Consider the following 21,067-nt stretch of genomic DNA (forward strand, 5'->3'; position numbering starts at 1 on the left):
TAGAGGAGACAGTGCAGTGACTGGCACACTGAGGCTTCAGTAACCACAATCTGGCCGCTCCCTCTGGCAACAGACTTGGTGATGTCGAGTCAAGTTGGCTTGGCCACCTGCCTCCCCTTTAGCCAGTACAAATGTCAGTTAAGGGAGGAACCACTAAGGCAAGGGGATGAGGCTTGGGAACAAGAACCTTTAAAGGACTGCCCCTCAGCCTCTGGCCAGGGCCTGGGGACCCAAGACTCCCAGTGAAGCCCCTCTGAGGAGCTCTGTGGGGGCATCCTTGTCTGGCCCTGGGCAGGGCAGTTCAGCTTCCGGTGAGGGCAGGCTGGTTCTCCCAGAGGGCATAGGAGGCAGGGACCCAAGGGGCCTGTACCTGCTGCTCGGAGCTGAGCTCAGCCGCTTGGCTCTCTTTTCCAACCAGTCTTCCAGATGGCCCTCAGGGAGTTCGACAACATCTAGTGGCCACTCCCTGGCCCGCCTCTCCTCTGCGGAGACAGGGAAACAGGCATATGAGAGGCACATTCACCACCGCCCGACCCCACCCTCCCACAAAGCAGCCAGAACCTTCTTGGGGATGGGAGTACAAGTTGGGAGGGCAGGGGCAGAGAGCCTCTGGGCAGTCCCTACCATGCTGCTACCTTCCTAGGACTGCCCCTCTGGGCCTCGCTCTGCTTCCTCATTAAGTGAAAATAAAACACTAGCTGGCTCCCAAGCTTTTTGCAGTTGGACCTAAGAGAAAGCGTTGTAGAGAGACTGGTCCGCAGGAGGGGCTCAAACCTGGGGGGGGGGGGGAATGTGGGCAGCAGAACAGGGCAGAGCAGGGTTTGAATCTTGGCTCTGCCACTTGCCAGGTCTCTCTGACCCTTGGTGGGGGAAGGAGCCTCAGCCTTCCTGGTTTTTCTTTTCATAAAATGTCCTATAAGAACCTCTTTGCTCATTTTAAAGTGAGCAAACAGCTCAAACAAGCCAGGTGTGAGATGGGTCAGAGTCCCCGGGAAGACCTGGGATGGGGCCTGGGGCCAGAAAAAAACAATCATCCTTGGGGACCAAGGAGGGGGCCGGGGCCTGGGCTGGCACTGCACACGTCATCCCACTTCACCTTTATAAGCAGTCACGTTCGTCAAATCAGGATCCTGCCTCCAAGAGGTTTAGCCATGTGCCAAGGTCACAGGGGATGTGGCAAAGCCAAGATGATTAGAGCTGCTGCTGAGGGTGGGGTACACCTCTGCCCCCAGGCCCCTTGGGCCTCTCCCATCCCTGTGTCTCCCAGGCATCATCCGCAGCTGCAGGCCCACTGGCCTATGCTCTCTCTGCCATGGCCAAATATTCCCTGAGAGCCCACGGCCAGTGAAGAACTGGAGATGCCACCACTGCCAGGACTCGCTGGCGAGGCCAATGGGGCCTCACTTCTGCCCTGGCAGAGCTCCTGGAAACCCTGTGTTTATGCCAGAGCTGTGGCCCCATAGCCATGGGCTCCCCAGAGTAGGGCGGGGCATGGCCTGAAGGTTGTGACTGGTCAGAGGGGAGTAAGGCCCACTGGGGGACAAGGGACAAGGGACACCCACTGGCTGCCCTGAGGCCACCTGGACAGAGGGAAGAGTGGGCAGCAGCATCCTGGGAGGCCAGAATTGGCCTCTCACCTGCTGGGGGCTCATGGGAGGCCCTTCCGCTCTAGGCTGGCTTCTGTTCCTCCATCTGTTCAGTGAGGGGCTCCCTGAGATCAGCGAAGACCATCTAAGTGGAAATGTCCTTGGTTCTCTAACTAGGTAAGTGAGAAATGAAGTCCCCAAAAGCAGACATGGCAGTTTCCAGTGGGGAGCTACACTTGTTACAAGGCCTAAGAATTCTGTGGGCAGGGAAGGTATCCTCCTCATCTCCCCTTTGTCCCCAGAATGCGGTAGGGGATCTGCCTGGTGCCGAGGAAGGGCTCAAGATAGATGTTACCCGATGGAGGGAAGGAGGGAGGAGATGTATGAATGAGAAGGGCACAGATGAGGCTGAGGCACACCCTTCACGGCTCCTGGACAGGAAAGCCCCACATGTCACTTTAAACCCAGCAGGGAACACAGATGGAAGCTCCTCTGTTCCTTCTCCTCTTATGCCTGTGCTGCAGCGGTTTGGAGGCATTCCTGACACCCACCCCATCACCTGAGGAAGCCCTCAGCTTATCCCCACAAGGTGGCCACAAAGAGAAGGAGGTGGGGAGGCACAGGGCAGCTTTGTGGCCCTATCCCCCCTGCAGCCCACTTCATGCCTCCACCCAGGGTCCCTGCCCAAACACACCCTCCACCTGGATACTCAGTTCCTGCAGGTCTCTCTCTGACATGTGGGAAAATCTGCAGTTGGAGCCAAAGTCACACTGTCCTGCAACAGAAGACAGGGAAGATAGTTACTCACTGCTTAGAAGAGCTCCCACCATGTGCTGAGGGGCACCCTGATGAGGGTATGAGCCTCTAGAATTACAGAGTAACAACCCCATCCCCAGAGAAAAACTTGGAATCTCTCTGGCCCCACCCACACAAGTAGCCAGAGCGGCCTGTCTGGTCACTCTGCCCTACTCTCAACCCTGGAATCAAATCCTGAAGCCTTCTGTGATAGCGGTGTACAGGCCTCTGTAGGCTTGTCCATTGTCACTACTCTCTTGGCCCCTAGCTCCCGTTCCCCAGCCTCAACAAACCACAGGTAGGTCCCTGAAAGGGTCATGCTTCCTCTCTCTAATCCAGGCCATTGTACACGCTGTGCCCCCTGCCTGGTGCCCACCTGCCCATCTGGCTTGCATGAGCTGCTGGACTGCTCCCCAGAAAGGCTTTAATGGTAGCTTACCAAGGACGCACCAAAGCCCGGGGTGGCTTTCCCAATCTCAGCCTGGGAGACTAACATGTGTCTCAAAATAACAGGAGACGAGAGGTATCCTAAACCAGCGTCACCTACCAGTGGTGTTTTCACATCCAAGTGAAGTCTGTTGAGGAAGCCCTTGACGTGCAGGCCTAATGACCAGTTTAGGGGCAGCCCCATCTCCTGAGGGGAGCATGGCCAGTCACTGGGCTTCCTTTGGCCAACAGCACTACCTCTCCCCACCGCCAAGCTCTCTTTCATACCATATTAATCACCATGGTCTCCTCTTTGCCTTGGCTGCCAGGAAGCTCAGGGCCAAATCCTTAGAGAATATACAGGAACTCAAAACAAGCATGGAGGAAACTAATCACTCTCTCAGCTTTGTCTTACTTTTTGTATCCTTATTTTCATCTGCTCTTGGTTCCTTCACTGACTGAGGTTTTTACGTGTTTGAACTACATGCACCTTTATTTGGTGGATATTTAGCAGTCAAATCAACACTTGGCATCCTTGGCTCCAATTCTGAAGCTTCTTGTCAAACCCATTACCATCTCCAGCTTTGCCTGCTGGGAAGTAGGGCACAGTGGAGAAAGGGATCCCAGGCTAACTTAATTAGCCAGTCGATCACACCCATCAGTGTCTCCTAGATTTGCCATCTCCCAGTGTTTACTTGTTTTGGGTGGGCCAATAAAATCACGTTCTAGGTCTGAAGAGCTGAAGAATCAGGCCCTGGAAGTCCCAAGGCACAAACCTTGGGAAGGCCTCAAAATGACATTAGTTGGCTAATGTACTAAGACCACAAAGTAGACTTAGGATGGTGGCTGGGGTAGGGCAGAGACTTCCGCAGAGGTCTAAGCAGGCCAGATAGGGCATGCTGATTCCTGGAGGAACCTGAACTGAGTAGAACACTTTACCTGTCAGTAGAAACTTCCTGCAGGGCCGTTTGTTCTGTTCATCTAACAAGATGGCAGCTGCATCTGCAAGAACAGAGTGTCTGGGTTCAGACTTCAGCAGCATACAGGCACTTCCTACCCCCAAGATCAGGAGAGGAAAGAGTTCCCATCCACAGAGGAGCGTAGGAGGGGATGACCACAGGTGGGGATGCTGGGCAGAAGCATCTGAGCTTTAGGTGACCTCAACCCCTCTCATTCCACCCAGACCCAGGCAAAAGCAAGAACCAAGTTTTAGGTGTGAGGTTCTTGGCTTTGACCATACAATGGAACCACCTGGACAGTTTTTTCATTTTTTAAAATCCTGGTACCATAGACAACTTCATACTGTCTTTGCAACTTCCTGTGAGTTTATAATTATGTCAATATAGAAAGCTAAGAAAAACCCTCTTGGTTCCCAGGAAGCCCATCAGAAAGCCCTGGGGCTCAGATGTCACTCCACAGCCAAGGCTGCAACCAGCTGCTCTCTGCTCTCTCCTTGCCCCTGTGAGCTGCAGGTTCTCGGAGCCACAGCCAGGCCAGCCGCCAGACCCCACAGGACTTCCCAGCAATCTTTCTGGATGCAAACTTTAACCCTGGTTTCCTCTGATTTTTCTGACCATTATTTTCATCATATATTTATGGTTGAAGTTTTTTGTGCTTCTCAGTAGGTAAGGAACCAATCAGTCCAAATCTGTAAGACAGGAATGTGCCCTGACTCAGAGGCCCTGATGTCACCCTGGGGGCTTGGGCTGGACACGTTCCCCATTGGTTCACTGCCTTTTCTAGAGGCTGCTGGAGTAAAGGAAATACCACGGGTTTCAGAGTTCAAGTACACTTGACCCCAGGCAAGCTGCTTAATCTCTCCAAGTCTCTGTTGCCCAGAGACTTGGGCATGTTAGTTGTTCCAATATGTAAAATGCAAGGAAAATCCTCCTCTGGTAGGGCTGCTGTGAAAACTGAGTAAGGTAATGGATGCAGAGCACTTGGCAGAGGTGGGTAGTGATTCCAAACCCTGATGGCCTGTTAGAATTGCCAGGAAAGTGGGGCCGGGAGCAGCTTCAGCATCACATTCCCCAGGTGACACTAATGTGAGGCCAGGGCTCAGAACCTGTCATGGATGTGCAACAAACAGTGGCAGTTCTTATTTCGTGTCCTCCTCACAAGCCTCCTGCACAGTGCAAATGTCCTCATTTTGCAGGGGGGAAAACAGAAGTTCAAACAGGAGAAAGGGCACACAGTCAGGAAGTGGCAGTGCCAGGTTTGAATCCTGGTGTGTGACTCTAAAGCCCCTGCTCCTCCCCACGTAGTTGCTGGTCTCCTGGTGGCTGGGTACGTGGCTGATTCTTAGGGGAGCTTCTCCCTTCCTCGCTTCCCCAGGCCAGGCAGCCAGTGAGGGTGGGCTGCTACGGTCAGGAGTTGGTTATCAGAGGACTCAGTCCGGGTGACCTGGTGGAGTGTGGGTGGGGCCAGCAGGGTAGGGGGTGCCCAACTGTTAGCACTGGGCCTGTCAGACTCACCCTGTCCAGCTGGTGCCAGACCTTCCCAGGGGAGGCAGGCTGAAGGGGAGCGTGTGAACATTACCCAGCCCCACCTCCATGTCCCAGAGGTAGGACAGCTGAGCCTGGGTGGGGGTCTGAGCCTGAGTTGTTGCCAAGGCACCCTGGCTGGAGGACTCAGTGTGCAGAAAAATTCTAGGCTGCCCAGCATCTGGCCAGTGGTTCTTAACCCCAACCACATGGCAGTATCACCAGGCAGCTTTTAAAATACAGGAATCCTCAGGCCCATCTTTCTCAGGTTCTGCTCTAATTAATCTGAGAGGGAAAGCATGAAAATTGTTCAAAGCTCCTCAATGACTCTGAAGGGCACCCAGTACTGAGAACCCGAACCCAGGGCCTCCATAAAGAAGGCATGCTCCTCCACCCAGCACTCAAGGCTCCTCGTGATCTGACTTCACTGGTCCTTCTTGCTTCATCTCCCAAAATTAACAGCTGCCCTGGTGCCTGGTGTTTGCTCGCTCATTTAGATATTCATCTAACAAACATTTACTGAGCACGTCCTGTATGCCAGGCACCATGCCAGGATGAGGATTTAGTTGCGAATAAGTCAGACCTGCTTCTACCTTCTGGTCCAACAGTCACACTAAGCCATGTGGACATAAACAGGGAACAGCTAACACGCACCAAATGACCTGACCTCACCCAGGGGTTAGAGAGGCCATCCTGAGGACACTTTGCCTGGGTTGAGTTCTGAGATGGAAGGGCGAGGCTGAGGGCAGGGAGGACAGCAGGAAGGGCATGCCCACTGAGGGGACAGTACCTGTAATGCCCAGAGTGGGTGGAGCTTGGAGGGCGAGGTGGGCAGGGCACGGAAGCCTACCTAAGACAGGGGTTCTGCCCAGAACACACTGTTGTAACTGGGGGTGAGATTGCCTAGGAGAGGGGCCCTGTTTTATTCACCTGTAAGTCTTCGGAGCCTGCCTGGGAGCTGAGGACATGCTAAGTGCTCACTGAAATAAAGGGCCTGAGGCCAATCCTTTTGTGGATGCACATTGTTCCTTAGGTGCCACAGAGTCATCAATGAAAACACTGAGCCACCGTCACTCCCTCGGAGGTGGATACAGTTGTTGCAGCTGTTTTACAATTGGCAGAATTAGGGCCGCATTGTTAGTGAGGGACGCCGTGGGACAGGTAGTCAGTCAGTCCAGCTCCAGGCCTCATGGTTGTCCTGGCCATGGCAGAGGCATGGCCAGCCCCTCTGGGGGTTAGGGGACTCATCGAAGGCCATGACGCTGGGAGCAAAGTGGGTGTTGAGTCCTAGCCCAGACTGGGGTACCATGTGCCTCCCCAAAGTCTGTGCGGTTTGCTCAGGTAAGCTGGAGCCCTGGGGAAGCCTCGTCAAGTGGAAAAGCTCATATGCCACCTGTGGGCCCAGGGTCAGTAAATCTACCTTTAAGTGGGATCTCCACCTACCCAGCTGCCTTGCGGAGCTGCCCTAAGGACTGAATGTGCCTGGGGATGTGTGAGGACACTAGGAATGCAGGGCCCCTGGGAAGGGGCTTTTGGCACCCACTCTTTCATCTTTCCTTTAAGTAATACGATAGCCTCTACCAATCAGCCCTCGACCCAAAGACCACCTGTTCTCACCTAAGAATCTGGGGCTGGGGGCGAACACCAAGGTAATCTTGGGGCCTAGCTCCTGCCAAATCACAGTCCCCACTGGACTTGACGCGCAAGGAGCCTTTGCCTGAAACCAGAGACAGAAGCCTCCCAGGCACCTAGGAGACGCCTCCGCCACTGAATTCCCTTCTGTCCCGGCTCTCAGCCCCTTACGACCTCAGCCATGCCTGGCTTGCTGAGCAGCCTGGCCATCCTCCACACCCAAGCCTCTGAGCCTCAGCTTCCTCCTCAGAAAGGAGTCTGGGAGAACTCTGAAAATACTGTGCCAAGGCCCCACCCAAACTTGCCTCTGGGGATGGGGTCAGGTGACCAGCGTTTTTTATTTCAAGGTCTCCAGGTGATCCTAACTTGAAGGGTGGAGCTCTGCTTTAGAGAACTGCTGATAAAGCAAATGACAAACCACAAAAGTCTCCCAGCATGCAGCATGCACTCTATAAATGTCCACTCCCTTCTGGTGAATTCTGAGTCTCAGACCAGGTGACTCTGTCTCCCCTTTTCCTCCCCTCTTGGCTGCTGAGACTCAGCTCTTTCCTTTTGCTCTGGGAATCCTGCTCCCCAACTCATGAAGCATTGGCCCTGCCCCAGTTCATTCTAGAAGCTCCAGGCCCACCCTGACCCAACCACGAAGCTTCCTTTCTGTTTCATTGGCTCCTGGCTGGCCAGCCAACATTTCCCTGGCTGTTCTTCAATGTCTATGTCTGATAACAGCAGGGCAGCAGCAGCAGCAGCTCCTTTGTAGTGAGCACCTCGAAGATGCCAGGCTCTGTGCTAGGTGCTTATGGCCTGAGCTCATTTGCTTTGGTAGCACCTCCTCTGAGAAGCCTTTCCCGGAAAAGCCCTCCCTCCGGCAGCTCCATTATTCACCTGGCCAGCCGGTCATTCAACAGCCACTTACTGCACCCCACACGCACACAGCAGGCAGTCATCACTGTCAAATGTAGCTCTGGTCATGTTGGCCACTGCCTAAAGCCCTTCATAGACTGTCCTCAGCCCTCACTCCGGGGACAAACTACCCTCCTTACTGTGGCCTCTGCAGACTTAACAATCTGGCCCCAGCCCTGCCACCGCCTTCAGCCCCTACCACTCTCCTCTCCTGCTGTATCCAGCCATACCTTCTCTCCTCTTCTGGAAGAGCACCTGATGCTTTGCTCATGGCCGCCTGCTTCTGCATACCCTCTGCCCCAAATGGTGTGGCTGGCTCTTCCCTATCTTTCCAACTGTTGGATCAAACAACATCTCCTTGGAAAAGCCTTCTTCCTGGCCACAGTATCCCCAGGGAATGGCAGAACAGCACCCTCCCCTGGGCCAAGATTACTGGGGCAGGAGCTCACATTCCAGCCTGTCCCTCTGAGGGCCCATCTGCCCCTAGGGGCCAGTGGCCACACCCTTCTCTTTTTTGCTCCTCAAAGAGCCCAGACCAAGACTGGCACTGGCCCATGGCATTTCCTTGTCTGACAATAAGAAAGATTGGAGACCTGCCCTCCTCTGGCCCCACTGCCTAGCCAGCCAGCACTCACCTCGAAACATGTCATACCAGACCTTCTTGGCCTTGAGGTGCTGTAGCCCATTTAGGTGCTTCTTGCGGTTGTGGAGGTTGTCCTGGAAGGAGCGGTTGCAGTAGTCACAGAAGTAATGCTTCCCCATGGCCACCTACATCAGGTGCTGCAGCTGCCTGGGAACCCCAAAACACTCAGTCAAGGGTATGGAGGAAACGCCCCACACCAATGCCCATGGTGATGAGGGAGCAGAAGGCAAGCTGAGGACAAAGCACAGGCTGACATCCCACAACGTCCACTCCCCCTAATCCCGGGTGGGATACATGTGACATGCCTTGGGCCCTTGTGGCTGCCCTACGACTAAGGGAAGGGAAAAACAAGTGGTGAATTGACAGAGATCATAGTCCTGTAGGACCCGAGTCTCCATCAGTTTACAAATATCTTAGTGATTTACAAGGAAAAAGAATTCTTTTTTTTTTTTTTTTTTAATGATTTTACTTATTTATTCATGAGAGACACAGAGACTCAGGCAGAGGGAGAAGCAGGATCCCCATGGGGAGCCCGATGCTGGACTCCATCTTGAGGCCATGGGATCATGCCCTGAGCCAAAGGCAGATGCTCACCAAAGGCAGTGACCCAGAACCTCAGTGGGTGACACCAGGGCATCAGCATTTTTGCAAAGCTCCCCAGGGAATTCTCATATGCAGCGAGGCTGGGGAACCACAGCTTTACTGGCCACTTCCCCCCAACCCCCACTCCACTTCTGATTTCTTCTCTCCTCATCTCTCCAATCTGGCCACATCAGTCTCATTTCTGCTCCTCACACACACCAGGCACACAGCCACCTCCTGTGTTTGTACCTGCTGGTCCCTCTGCCTGGATGCTCTTCCTTGCCACCCCAGCTCACCCGATTCCTTCAATCTTCACTTAAATACTATCTTCTTAGTAATCTCCTCTGACGGCTTTATGTAAAATTGCAGAACGCTGTACTTAGCTTTCCCCATTCCCTGCTTCATTTTTATCACCTTTGAAGTAATAAGTCACTTGATATGTTTATTACTTTTTTCTCCCAACAGGAATATAAATCCATGCGGGCGGGGATATTTTTGTTTTGTTTACTGCTGAAGCTTCAAGTACTCAAAGTGGTGCAGGGTACAGAGTAGGTAACCATTACTTGTTGTGTAAATGGATTAATTCCCATTCTCCTATTCCCAATTCTTCTCTGACAACTGAGGTTCAGAGAAAGAAAGTGATTTGCCCAAGGTCACACAGCTGATAAGCAGAAGGCAAACTTAGATGCCCTAAAAATCCCACTGCTGGGTGTCCTCTCTTCCATAGCGAGCTCAAAGCTTACAGAAGCCAGAGGGCTCAGGCAGAAATGCAAACAGGTTCCCAAGGAGATTAGCTAAACTCTTAGGTGGCAGGTCCCCACCAATCAGAGAGGGAAATGAGAATGTTTCAGGGTGTTAAGCTTCTTAAGACCCTTCAGCCATGGTGACCACAGCTGCCATACCTGACCCAGGAGCTCTCCAGCCATAGGCAGGGGGCAATTCTATGAGTGTCAGAGCCAGCCCTGGGGTCCCCAGTTTGCTGACACAAGACCAGAAGATGAATGGGCAACACTGGGCTGTTAAGTGGGATCTGCAAAGGCTAAGCCCAGACCAGCCCCTTCACCCTTCAGATCCTATAATCTGATTCCCCACTTCCCAGAGCAGGTTCTTGAGGCTCAGAAGAGGAAGGGAAGTGACTTCCCCAAGCAACACTAGCAGCAAAAGCCTGACTCCCGGGACTTAGCAAATTAAAGATATGGCCATGACCTGACCACAGGGCAGATGGATGGGAGAATGCATCTTGGCAAGAGGAGAAGGGGGAGAGAGACAGAGACAAACAAGCCTCCTGGACAGTTCAGGCAGCCAGGTGGGCCGATGGAGAAGGCTGTTCCTGTGGCACCAGGGACAGCAGCCATTAAGTCAAGGGCTGTAATGGGATCAGGAACAGACAGTCATTCAAAATGAAAACGTATAAAACCTCTCTTCTCCTATTACTGCTGAGAAACCGCATCCCAGACACACAGACTTGATATATTAAATTTGGCAGCTCTAATACACCCCGTCTTGCCAATAAACTTATAGGAATTGGATTGAAATTGTAAGAGATGAACGTTTAACGGCCGAGTGCTTAACCAAGCCATTCACGAAGCCTGAAGCTCTGAGGAGCTGCTGGCTCCGGAGAGTAATGGGGAGGGGAGGGTGTCCCTCCAGGAGGCAGAGATGGAGCGGTGGCTCTGCAGCAGACTTAGCAGGACAAAACCACACAGGGCACTGGGAAGCCAGCCTTGTGACCTTGGAACTCTCTAGGCCTCTCTTCTCACTGCCGGAAGGTGAGACAATGGGTCTGACAGGTTTGCTGACTGCGGGGGGAGCAGTACACAGAAGTTTGCTAATCCAAATGAACTGTTAATGAAAGAGTAATGCAAATACAAATGGCACAAATCATGTCCAGCACTGAGCAAGTGCTTAATAAATGTTTCCTATTATTTGATTTACCGAGTACCTACTACGTGCTGGCACAAGGCTAAAAGCTTTATGATGCATTATCTCATTTAATCAGGACAACCTGTAAGGTAGGACCTACTACACCTTTTCAGATGAGGGCACTGAGGCTCTAAGAAGCAAAATGACTTCGCTGAGGTCACAATGCTTGCTGGAAGGCAGCCAAGCTGGGTTCAGAATCCAGGCAGGATGGCTCTAGAGCCCACACCCCTAATCACTTACAAAAGTCTCCTCCTAACAAATCATACTGCTAACTGCTCTCATTTTGAATCACTCACTAAACCCCTCAGACCACATGGCCCCTTCAAAACCCAAGACATATGGATTATAATCCCATTTGCAAAGAAGGCTGAGGCTCAGAGGGATGCTGTGGGGTGTCCCAGGACACACTTCCAGGAAAGACCGGGTAGGTCTCATGGTGTCCACACTTCCATCATCTGGGAAAGCCTCCATGAAGCTAAATGAGGAGCCCCTCGGCAGCGGATTCTGTGTGTGTTCACATTTCCCCTTCTCTCTCACATGCGCAAACTGCAGAGGACAAACCAGCCTCAGCGGAGAGGTGCAGTGGCAGTACTACCCTTTTGCATCGGGCACAGCGGAGGTGCTCAGCTGTCTAGGCTGGCTCAATGGACCCCACGCCCTAGTCCCAGCTCTGCTAGGTAAGGCTATGGCTCTGTCACTTGCCCACTCTTGGCCTCAGTCTCCCCACATGTGAAGCAGAAGGCAGGCAGCTAGACCAGGTGATCTCTAAGGGCCTCTCCAGATCCAGATTTAAATTCAGGTGCCACTTCTTTTTAATTCTGTGATCTTGGGCAATTACTTAACTTTTGGCTTCAGTTTCCTCCTATGAAAACTGGGGTAGTAACAGTGCCCACTTCAGGGATTGTTCTAAGAATCAGATCATCCACATATGGCCCCCAGGAGCCCCTCAAGAAACAATAGTCACATCACCATCATTATTATAGGTCTCCAAAAGCCCATATTTCAGAAAACAGGCTCAGAACAAGGAACAGGATGTCGGTGTCCAAGTGACCACTGGGGTCAGGTGGTCCATATACAGATGAGGAAAAGTGAGGCCAGGAAAGGGGAAGTGAGTTGCCCAAAGTACATAGCACAAGGCAGGGGTGGGACTGGAACGTTAGCCTTCACAATGGACCTGGATGCCTGCCCTGAACAGCAGCTCTGCAGAGCCCATACTGCCTGGGGATGGTGTCTGGAGAGCAGATAAGCTCCAGGGCAGCCAGTGCTTCCTACCCACCTAACGGGCCTATCCCCATGGAGGTAGAGGTCCTGGGCAGGAGCTGGGCTTTAGCAAAGTGAGTGATCACACCCAGGCAGCAGCCATGTGTGAACTTCCAGAGCTCCTGACCCAGCTGCTTCCCTCTCTAGTGCCTTGATGCACATTAGGAAAAGGTGTGGGTGCAGAATCCTTCAGACGGATACAGTGCCCTGCCAGAGTTTATTTGGCAATTTGGCAAGCAGAGCGTATTTCACTCCAACTCACCCCTCAGCCAGGTGTCCTTGCACAAGGCACAGCCTGCATCACCACACTTGGCAGCCCTGAGTGGGAGGTCAGGGAAGGGGGGTGGAGACAGCTGGACATCTCTGATGGCGCCCAGACACCAGCATGGGGTGCTGACTAAGCTGGCCTGCTCTGCCATGATTCATCCTCATCCTCTGAGGCTGGTGCACTGGGCAGCATGTAAGCAAGGCCCTGTCCGATACAGAACCATCAAGCCGCACTCCCTTGCTGGGAACGCAGGCAGTGCCACCCACCCACTCTTAAGGACCAGGTCCATGTTTGCAACAGCATCTGCTGGCTCCCTGGAGCTTCACCAGGTGACAAGGTGGCTCCTCATGGCCAAAGGGCAGCAGGCAAGGCTAGTGGGATGGCCCTCTGGGATCACACAGGTGTGGGTTTGAATCCCATCTCTGCCACTTATCAGCTAGGTGACCTCTAGAAAGTTATTTCATCTCCCTGCATATGTCCTTAACTATAAAATAGGGATCCCACTGCTACTGTGGATTGACCAAGGCAGTAGTATATTAGGATGTCTACCACATAATTAGTGCTCAAAAAACAGAGGCTATAACTGCTGGTACTATGACCATCCAGGTGGCTCACTCCCTTGCCCTCCTGGTGAGCCTGCCCTGACCATCGGACTTCAAATTGTGGCCAAAGTGGCAGCTGCAGGCACTTTCACGCCCCCTTACAACCCACTGTTTTCCATAGCTCGTCTCACCTCACCTGCTGGTGTACTGTCCTGTGTACCGCCTCCCCACTAGACTACAGGCTCCATGAAGGCAGAGAACTGTCCACGACCGAGAATTCTGTCCATCCTCCTGCATCCCAGCACCAGGAACAGGGCCTCACGCATGCAATTGCTTGTGGAAGGAGCAGCCCGCAGAACACAAGGCCTCTCACCCTCTGCTCACCTACAGCTTCCAGACCCAGGCCCTCCTCTCAAGGGTGGATCTAGGGACCAGGATAAGGATGGAAGAGAAGAAAGACACATAAGACCCCAAATATGGGTCTCTCGCTGCCACCACTGCCCTCCCCGCAGGACTTCTGTCTCCAGCAGAGCCCTGCTCTACGGACTTAAAACCACTGCCATCCTGTGGCACCTGACTTCAGTCTTCTGAGCTCAAGGAAAAGATTACCTACTAGTTGAGACATGTGGGGTGGAAAAGGGAAAAAAAGAGAATGGCAGTGGGATGGAGTGAGGGAAGATAGCATGGGATCCCTGCATGCTAGGCACCTGGCTTTTGTTCTCTCACAGAGACCCTCTGAGTAGTTAGCAAGGTGTCCATTTCACAGAGGAGGACACGGGTTCAAAAATACTCCTAATTTGCTCAAAGCCAAGACTGGGAGACACACGGGTAACAGTCATTTCTCATCAGCCTGAGTGCTGCTGGTGGCCAGTGGCACAGAGGACCACCACACACCCTCTTGGAGAGACCCCACCCTGACGCTGTGAAGCTATATGCTGACACCCCACACCCAAGGCGTGGAGAGCCAGCACTGCCTCTGGGGTCTGATTGAGCCTCGAACGCTTTCTCTTTCCATTCCACTGGTCTGCTGTCGTGGGGCAGAGATTTGTGCTTCATTGATATTCTTGGTTCCCTTCATTGTGTGTGTCTCAGGTACAGAGCTGTCTTTGGCACAAGGCTAAAATAAGCCAACAGCTCGGCCGTGGCCAAGGGCTGGGATGCGCACTGTAATAATTATCCAGGACTTGTGCTCACCACATGCTGCCCTGAAGCTCACCTGTCATTTCTTCTAATTATGGCACTGCCAGACCCCAGGTAAACAGTAAACGGCAGCCAGAAGATGGCTTTATTGCACACCCGCTAGGAGCACAGCAATGTCCCAGAGCCACATATGCCTGCCGTCTGGAGTTGATGGCATCGGAACTGCCTGTGGGGGTGGCCGGCAAGCTACCCACTCAGAACCCAACTCCAACAGAAGTGCCAGGAAGCTCCAGATGCCTTCCCTAATAGGAGTCCCGTTATGTTAGAGGTCTCCCTCAGATACCTCAGTGCTTAGGAGCGACCACACATGTCTCTCATCCTGACCTTACCCCCTGGGTAAGGCATGTATATCATCATACTCCCAGCACTATAAGGCAGTGCCCGCCACCTCCCCTCCCCCAGCAATCCTAACTTGGCAGGTCTGGGCTAGGGCCAGGATCTAAGAAAACTGATGTACAGTCCACAGACCACAGACCACACTCAGAGAAATGCTGGTCTAAGGAAGATGATGGACTGTAGAACAGAGGGGGTGAGAGCTTGCCCAACGTCACACAGGCTACCTAAGCCAGTCCTTACTCTAATCATTCAACCCACATCTGCATCTCATCCCTGCCATTTCTAGGTTGTGACACTCTCAGCAAACTACTTACTCCCTGGGCCTCACCTGGCAAATAGGAGTAATAATACTATTCCATATGATTACTATGAAGATTAAATCATGGATACTAGATGCTTAGCACAGTGCCTGGGATGCTGATGGTGCTCAGTACACATTTGGATGTGGTAGCCAGCCTCTGTGGCCATCTTCTGGGGTTTGCACTTTGTGTTGTCTGCTCCCAAACTATACTATATCAGGACCGTGTTACTAAAAGAACATAGTAGACATGGAGATATGTCACTTCCAAAATCAGGTGATAAGACAATATGCTTTCCATCTTGGTGCCTCTTTCTCTGATCACTTACTCTGGGGGAAGCCAGCTGTCATATTGTAGGCAGCCCTATGGGAAGGCCCATGTGGCAAGGAACTAAAACCTCCTGCTAACAGCCATGTGCATAAGCTTAGAAGTGGACTCTCTGGCCCAGTCAAGCCTTCTGATGAGTACAGCCCCAGCAGATAGCTTGACTGACACTTTATGGGATCTCTGAGCCAGAACTACCCAGCTAAGCCACTCCCCAAATTCTTTTTTTTTTTTTTTTTTTTAAGTAAGCAGTACACCCAATGTGGGCTTGAATTCACAACCCTGAGGTCAAGAGTCATATGCTCCACTGACTGAGCCAGCCATACTCCCACTCCAAATTCTTGACCCTCAGAAACTGTATGAGAGATTTGTCGTGTTAAGTTGCTAGGTTTTGGGGCACTCTGTTATGCAGCAATAGCTTACTGATACAGTGAAATAAACAAATGGAAAAACTAAATCACCTTAAAATATGTGATGGTCACAGATCCATAGTGCCCCATATCCCAAAATACTCCTGAGTTGAGTCAAAAGAGCCGTCCAACACAGGCATAACTTTTGAGTTCAATGGTTCCCTTCAGCTATTTATTCACTAGCCGAACATTTGCTGAACACTTCCTCTCTGCCAGATGGGTTCACACCTCATGACACAAAGTCTCTACTCTCATCAAGAAGGGGCACTGAATATATGCTGGGATGGCTGACAGATGTGCCCCTAGTAAAAATACTAGGTGATAAGCTGTGTGCCAGAGAGCACCAAGGAGAGGCACCTACATCCAATAGGAATTCCTCCAAGGAAATGATCAGAGATGACCTCAAAGACCTAGGTACTAAGGTGGTCAGTGCAATGTAGCTCGTCCTAAAACTGAAATCTAAATGTCCAACAGTAAGAACAGTTGACAGTTAAACATTGCCCATTACATATAGGCAGGCTGCTCAGTTTCCCCTACAGGGTAGGAGTGAGGGGTTCAATGACATGACTCACAAAGCCCATTATCCTCATCTTATCCTAAAACGACTGGACAGAAGGAGCCCACAGTTTGCAAGGATCAAGAGTAAGGCATGAGCCACATCTGTGCAATGCACTACCACATAGCCATTAAAAATCAAGTCAAAGGAGAGGTGCTTTGGTGGTTCAGTCGGTTGAATGTCCAACTCTTGGTTTTGACTCAGGTCATGATCTCAGGATTATAGAATCAAGCTCCATATCAGGTTCCATGCTCAATGGGGAGTCTGCTGGAGATTCTCTCTCTCTCTCTCTGCCCCTGCCTCTATCTCTCTCAAATAAATAGATAAATCTTTAAAAAAAGAAAAAGAGGGATCCCTGGGTGGCGCAGCGATTTGGCGCCTGCCTTTGGCCCAGGGCGCGATCCTGGAGACCCAGGATTGAATCCCACGTCGGGCTCCCGGTGCATGGAGCCTGCTTCTCCCTCTGCCTGTGTCTCTGCCTCTCTCTCTGTGTGCCTATCATAAATAAAAATAAATAAATAAATAAATATAAATAAATAAATAAATAAATAAATAAATAAATAAATAAATAAAAAAAAAAGAAAAAAAGAAAAAGAGGGATGCCTGGGTGGCTCAGTGGTTAAGAACATCTGCCTTCAGCTCAGGTCATGATCCTGGAGTCCCAGGATCGGGTCCCGCATTGGGCTCCCTGCATGGAGCCTGCTTCTCCCTCTGCCTATGCCTCTGCCTCTCTGTCTCTCTCATGAATGGATAAATAAAATCTTTTTAAAAAAATCAAATAAAAAAAAAATCAAATCAAAAGAGACCATTCCCTATATAGCTAAATAAAAAAATGGCTCCTTATCACAATAGTTTGTACAATATGATACCACTTTTTAAGGAGAAAGAACTTCCTGCCCAACACCCCCACCTCACACACACACAATGCTAGGCAGACACAGAGTATTATGATTATGTCTGGATAATAGGATTATGTACAAATTTTTTTCTCACTTTGTATTTTTCTAAGTTTCTACATTTAGTGTGTATTGTTTTAAATTTTCTCAAAAAATCCCCTTCAAAAAAGTGGGAAATTTGCCAAGCAAGGATAAATACTATTCCTTCTCCCTTATGAAGCTGCTGTGGATGGTGCCAATGACCTGATTCACCTGGATGGACCAGTCAGGGGTGGTGTTGAAAGAGATCTACAATAGACATTACCCTCAATCCTTGGCTGAAGGCTGATAGAACGCACCATGATTCCAAGCAGACCTGGGTCAGCACAGGGTGGCTAAACCCAAATCTGGGCTCTAGGGAACTGCAGGCCGGAGACAGAGTTTCTCATCAGATAGTTACAAGTCCCAGGAGGCCAGAGCTTCCAAAAAGGAAAGTTAAAAATAGTCTGAGACTTCTGAACCAGAAACCTGGACTCAGAACTGCCTCTACCTCCCCCTTCTTCTACCCACAGTCTGGTCCTGTCACCACCCTCACTTCTGGGCAAGTTAGGTCTCATCTCCTGGCATCTGAACAAGCCTCTTCAGTTCACCCCACCCTGAGCAGCAGAATCAGATCAACCCTTTTAGAATGATTCCTGCTCAAGATTTTCAGGACTTCTGGTTAAGGAGCTTCATACAAATGAAATCTCCTGGGTCAGATCTCCAGGAATTCAGACTCAGCAGATCTGGAGCAAGGCCCAGAAATCTGCATTTTAATCAGTGAATCTAGTGCCCTCTAGTAGGTACCCCTTAAGACACAAAGCCTGGGGGAACAAGCTTCTCCTGCTCATCGACCTCTCTATTCCCTGCATCCCAAAGACAGCCTCTGATGGGGACAGTCACTCTAGGTAGACACAACCCTTGGATTGTCTCAGTCAGAAATCTGTCTGATTATAAATAATTTCAGCTCACTGAAAGGGTAAACCCAACTCGATTGGAATGCTAAACACAATTCATTAGAATGGATAAAGCTGTTTTCTTACTGGTTAGATATCCTGTCATGCTCCAGGTAAGTTTAAATTGAAAATAGAGGTAGTAAAATAAATCAAACATATTGTATTGATGTTCCTAACCTAAGTTTAGTAATAATCAGCATATACTTGGTATTTATTTATTTAAAAGATTTTATTCATGAGACACAGAGAGAGAAGCAGAGACACAGGCAGAGGGAGAAGCAGGCTCCTCGAGGGGAGCCTGATGTGGGACTCCATCCTGGGACTCTGGGACCATGCCCTGAGCCGAAGGCAGATGCCCAACCACTGAGCCACCCAGGTGGCTTTATTATTATTATTTTTTTATTTATGATAGGCAGACAGTGAGAGAGAGAGGCAGAGACACAGGCAGAGGGAGAAGCAGGCTCCACGCACCGGGAGCCCGACGTGGGATTCGATCCCGGGTCTCCAGGATCGCGCCCTGGGCCAAAGGCAGGCGCCAAACCACTGCGCCACCCAGGGATCCCCCCAGGTGGCTTTAAATACTTGGTATTTAAAAGTATAACACTGAAGATAATCTGACATGTTGAGTATGACAGATAAGCATTGATATTCCAATTTAAAATACATTAATTATGGGCAGCCTGGGTGGCTCAGCGGTTTAATGCCGCCTTCAGTATTAAACTTCAGTTAGGCAATTGATAAAATATGTATCAGTAATTAATATTAGATCCATCATTTCAAGTTGAATGGTCAGCAATGATTAAAAAAACTGGCTTCATATTAGAATCATCTGGAGTACTGTGAAAGCTACTGACGCCACCCCCCCATATCCTCATTTCGTGTCAGAGATGACACCCGTGTATATATATATTTTTAGCTTCCCAGACTGAGAACCAGTGACATAAAATAATTTGTCTCTGTTAAAAGTATTGAACTGTTTACAAGAACTTGAAATCCATTATGTTTGTAAGTTTAATTTATTAGATTTTCTAGTAATGTTTAAATATTCTTAGAAAATCATACTTGTTAGGTTATGTACCTTAAGTACTTAAAAAGAAAATCAAATTTATAAGTGAAATAAATGTGTAAAGGAATGTAATTAAGCTGTAGATGGGCTGTTTAAAAGAATTTAAGGTTAGTTCAACTTGAGTTCAAACATCAAAGGAAAAGTAAAGGTCATTTTTCTTATTTTTCTAGATTTATGATATGTATAGAATAATTTCTAAGTTGAGTAAGTGGCTTAAAGAAAATTTGGTATTTCAAAATTGTTGCTCCAAAATGAAAATTAACTAAAAAACGATAAAGTAACTTAACTCCCTGTGGTCTTTCCTAACTCATCCTTATTAAAGTAATTCCTCCTTTCTCTGAACTTCCCATTGGCCAGATTTGTTGTTAGCACGGCATAAATATCCTTTCCTAGAAGCTTCACAACGTTCTGCCCCAAGGAGCTACCAGGATGTTTTGCAAATAGAAAATAACCCCAGTTATGTTTAACTCATCCTGGTTTTAGGGCTTTTCACATTTTTCTTCCCCAATCAGGCATTTCTGTTGCTTTTCCCAGTCAATGGTAAATTCAGGCCTCTAATTCCTGGTTTTCAGTACCGATGCTGATGACTTATCTCGGGCTCAGACCTCTCCTCTGAACTTCAGATCCAAATTACCACGGGCCTCTGGGAATCTCCACCTGATGTCTAAGAGAAAGGTCAAACCTAACATGACAAACAGTTTAAGGTCATCCCTGTGGATTTTAAGTTGTTAAGGTCAAAACTTAAAAGAGATGCCATCCTCCACTCTTCTTTCCGGCACCCCTACACGCATCTGTCAGCTTTTTCCATCTGGCCTGCCTCCCAAAATACATCCCAAATCTGATCACTACTCTAATCCATATCCCAGTCTAAATCATCATCCCGTCTCAATTTACCCAACACAATAACTTCCCCTCTTTGATCTGTTCTCCAGAAAGCAGCCAGAATGATCAAGCAGCCAAAATGTAAATTGGATCATGTCACATCCCAGCTTAAAACCCTTCAGGGGCTTCCTAGAGCAATTAAAAATAAAAAAGACTCCTTAGTATGAGTTACAAGGCCATATATGAGCTGACCCAAGCCCACCTCTTCACAGTCAGCCCTACCACCTCCCCTAAAGCACTCCAGGACTCCTGCAGCCTTTTCTTTGCACCAACCTTTTCCTGTTTGGCCGACTTCCATTCATTCCCGTCTCTGGTTAAAGTGTCTCCCTCCGCACTCTAAAACTGCACCGCCAGACTCTCCTCAATCAACCCGCCTTTTGCTTTTTAGAGTATTACTTGTTTGTGGTTACCACATCTCCGCATCTATCCACACACTGGGTGAGCGCTCCATGACTGCAGGGACTTGCTCACCGCTAGGTCCCCAGGGCATGGCCCAGAGGTGGCGCTCCGAAAACATCAGTTGAACGGCACTAGTATACCAAAGCCCCTATTTCTATTCCCAAGAAAGAATGAATGGCTCCCAGATCTGCCCCTTCTAGGCCAGAGTTTTAGGGGGCAAAGCGTGTGCAGAACCGCTCCTGCCCCAGAGGCCTGTTAAAGGGGTTCAAGTTCCTGGGCCCAACTTTGCCAAAGGCTCCAACTCTAGGCCTGGACTTCGAGGATAACAGAAAACACTCGCAGAGGAGTCGGGGACCTGGGCGCCCTTTTATTCACTCCCCGTTCCGTTAAATGGTGCGGTCCACAGAGTGGGGCAGGGACTTGGAAAGAAGAGCCCATATTCTCCCGTGGAGAGAAGACGACTAACACTCGCCGCCCCTCGACGTCCTGCCAAAGAGAGTAGAGTACCTGGTTCCGTAGGGCCCCACGGCTCGAGCTCCTCCTCCTTCTGCGCCCTGGTGTCGCGAACTGCTTGCTGGGGTTCGTAGTCCTTCCTTGAGTATCAGCCCGACCTTCCCAGAAACCTTTGGGAATCAAAGTAGCTGAGACGACGCGGGGGGAGACGGCGCGGGAGGTGGGGGGCGGG

The 21,067-nt window shown here is 50.3% G+C and overlaps 1 protein-coding gene and 1 long non-coding RNA gene across 5 annotated transcripts in view; one reads left to right on the forward strand and one right to left on the reverse strand.

Annotated features, from left to right (window-relative positions):
• The window catches only part of ZMAT5 (zinc finger matrin-type 5), a 26,821-nt gene extending 5,797 nt beyond the window's left edge, over positions 1 to 21,024 (reverse strand). Inside the window, exons 1-6 of one of the 4 annotated variants that reach the window (XM_038575595.1) lie at positions 20,890 to 21,003; positions 13,237 to 13,464; positions 8,458 to 8,612; positions 3,747 to 3,809; positions 2,281 to 2,361; positions 371 to 482 (exon numbers count right to left, since the gene is read on the reverse strand). In XM_038575595.1, coding sequence (XP_038431523.1) covers positions 371 to 482; positions 2,281 to 2,361; positions 3,747 to 3,809; positions 8,458 to 8,584 — 383 coding nt within the window. In that variant the 5' untranslated portion in view covers positions 8,585 to 8,612; positions 13,237 to 13,464; positions 20,890 to 21,003. Of the gene's footprint in view, positions 1 to 370; positions 483 to 2,280; positions 2,362 to 3,746; positions 3,810 to 8,457; positions 8,613 to 13,236; positions 13,465 to 19,676; positions 19,766 to 20,256; positions 20,425 to 20,889 lie in introns of those variants that run through there. The other 3 variants (XM_038575594.1, XM_038575597.1, XM_038575596.1) reach the window with 3 other exon arrangements.
• LOC111092529 lies at positions 11,182 to 16,400 on the forward strand. The gene is made up of 3 exons (XR_005379367.1): positions 11,182 to 11,394; positions 11,523 to 11,647; positions 13,222 to 16,400. It is a non-coding gene; the product is annotated as an uncharacterized LOC111092529 (long non-coding RNA).
• Positions 21,025 to 21,067: the final 43 nt, after the last annotated feature.

This window comes from Canis lupus, chromosome 26 (assembly GCF_011100685.1).
Source record: "Canis lupus familiaris isolate Mischka breed German Shepherd chromosome 26, alternate assembly UU_Cfam_GSD_1.0, whole genome shotgun sequence".
NCBI lineage: Eukaryota > Metazoa > Chordata > Mammalia > Carnivora > Canidae > Canis > Canis lupus.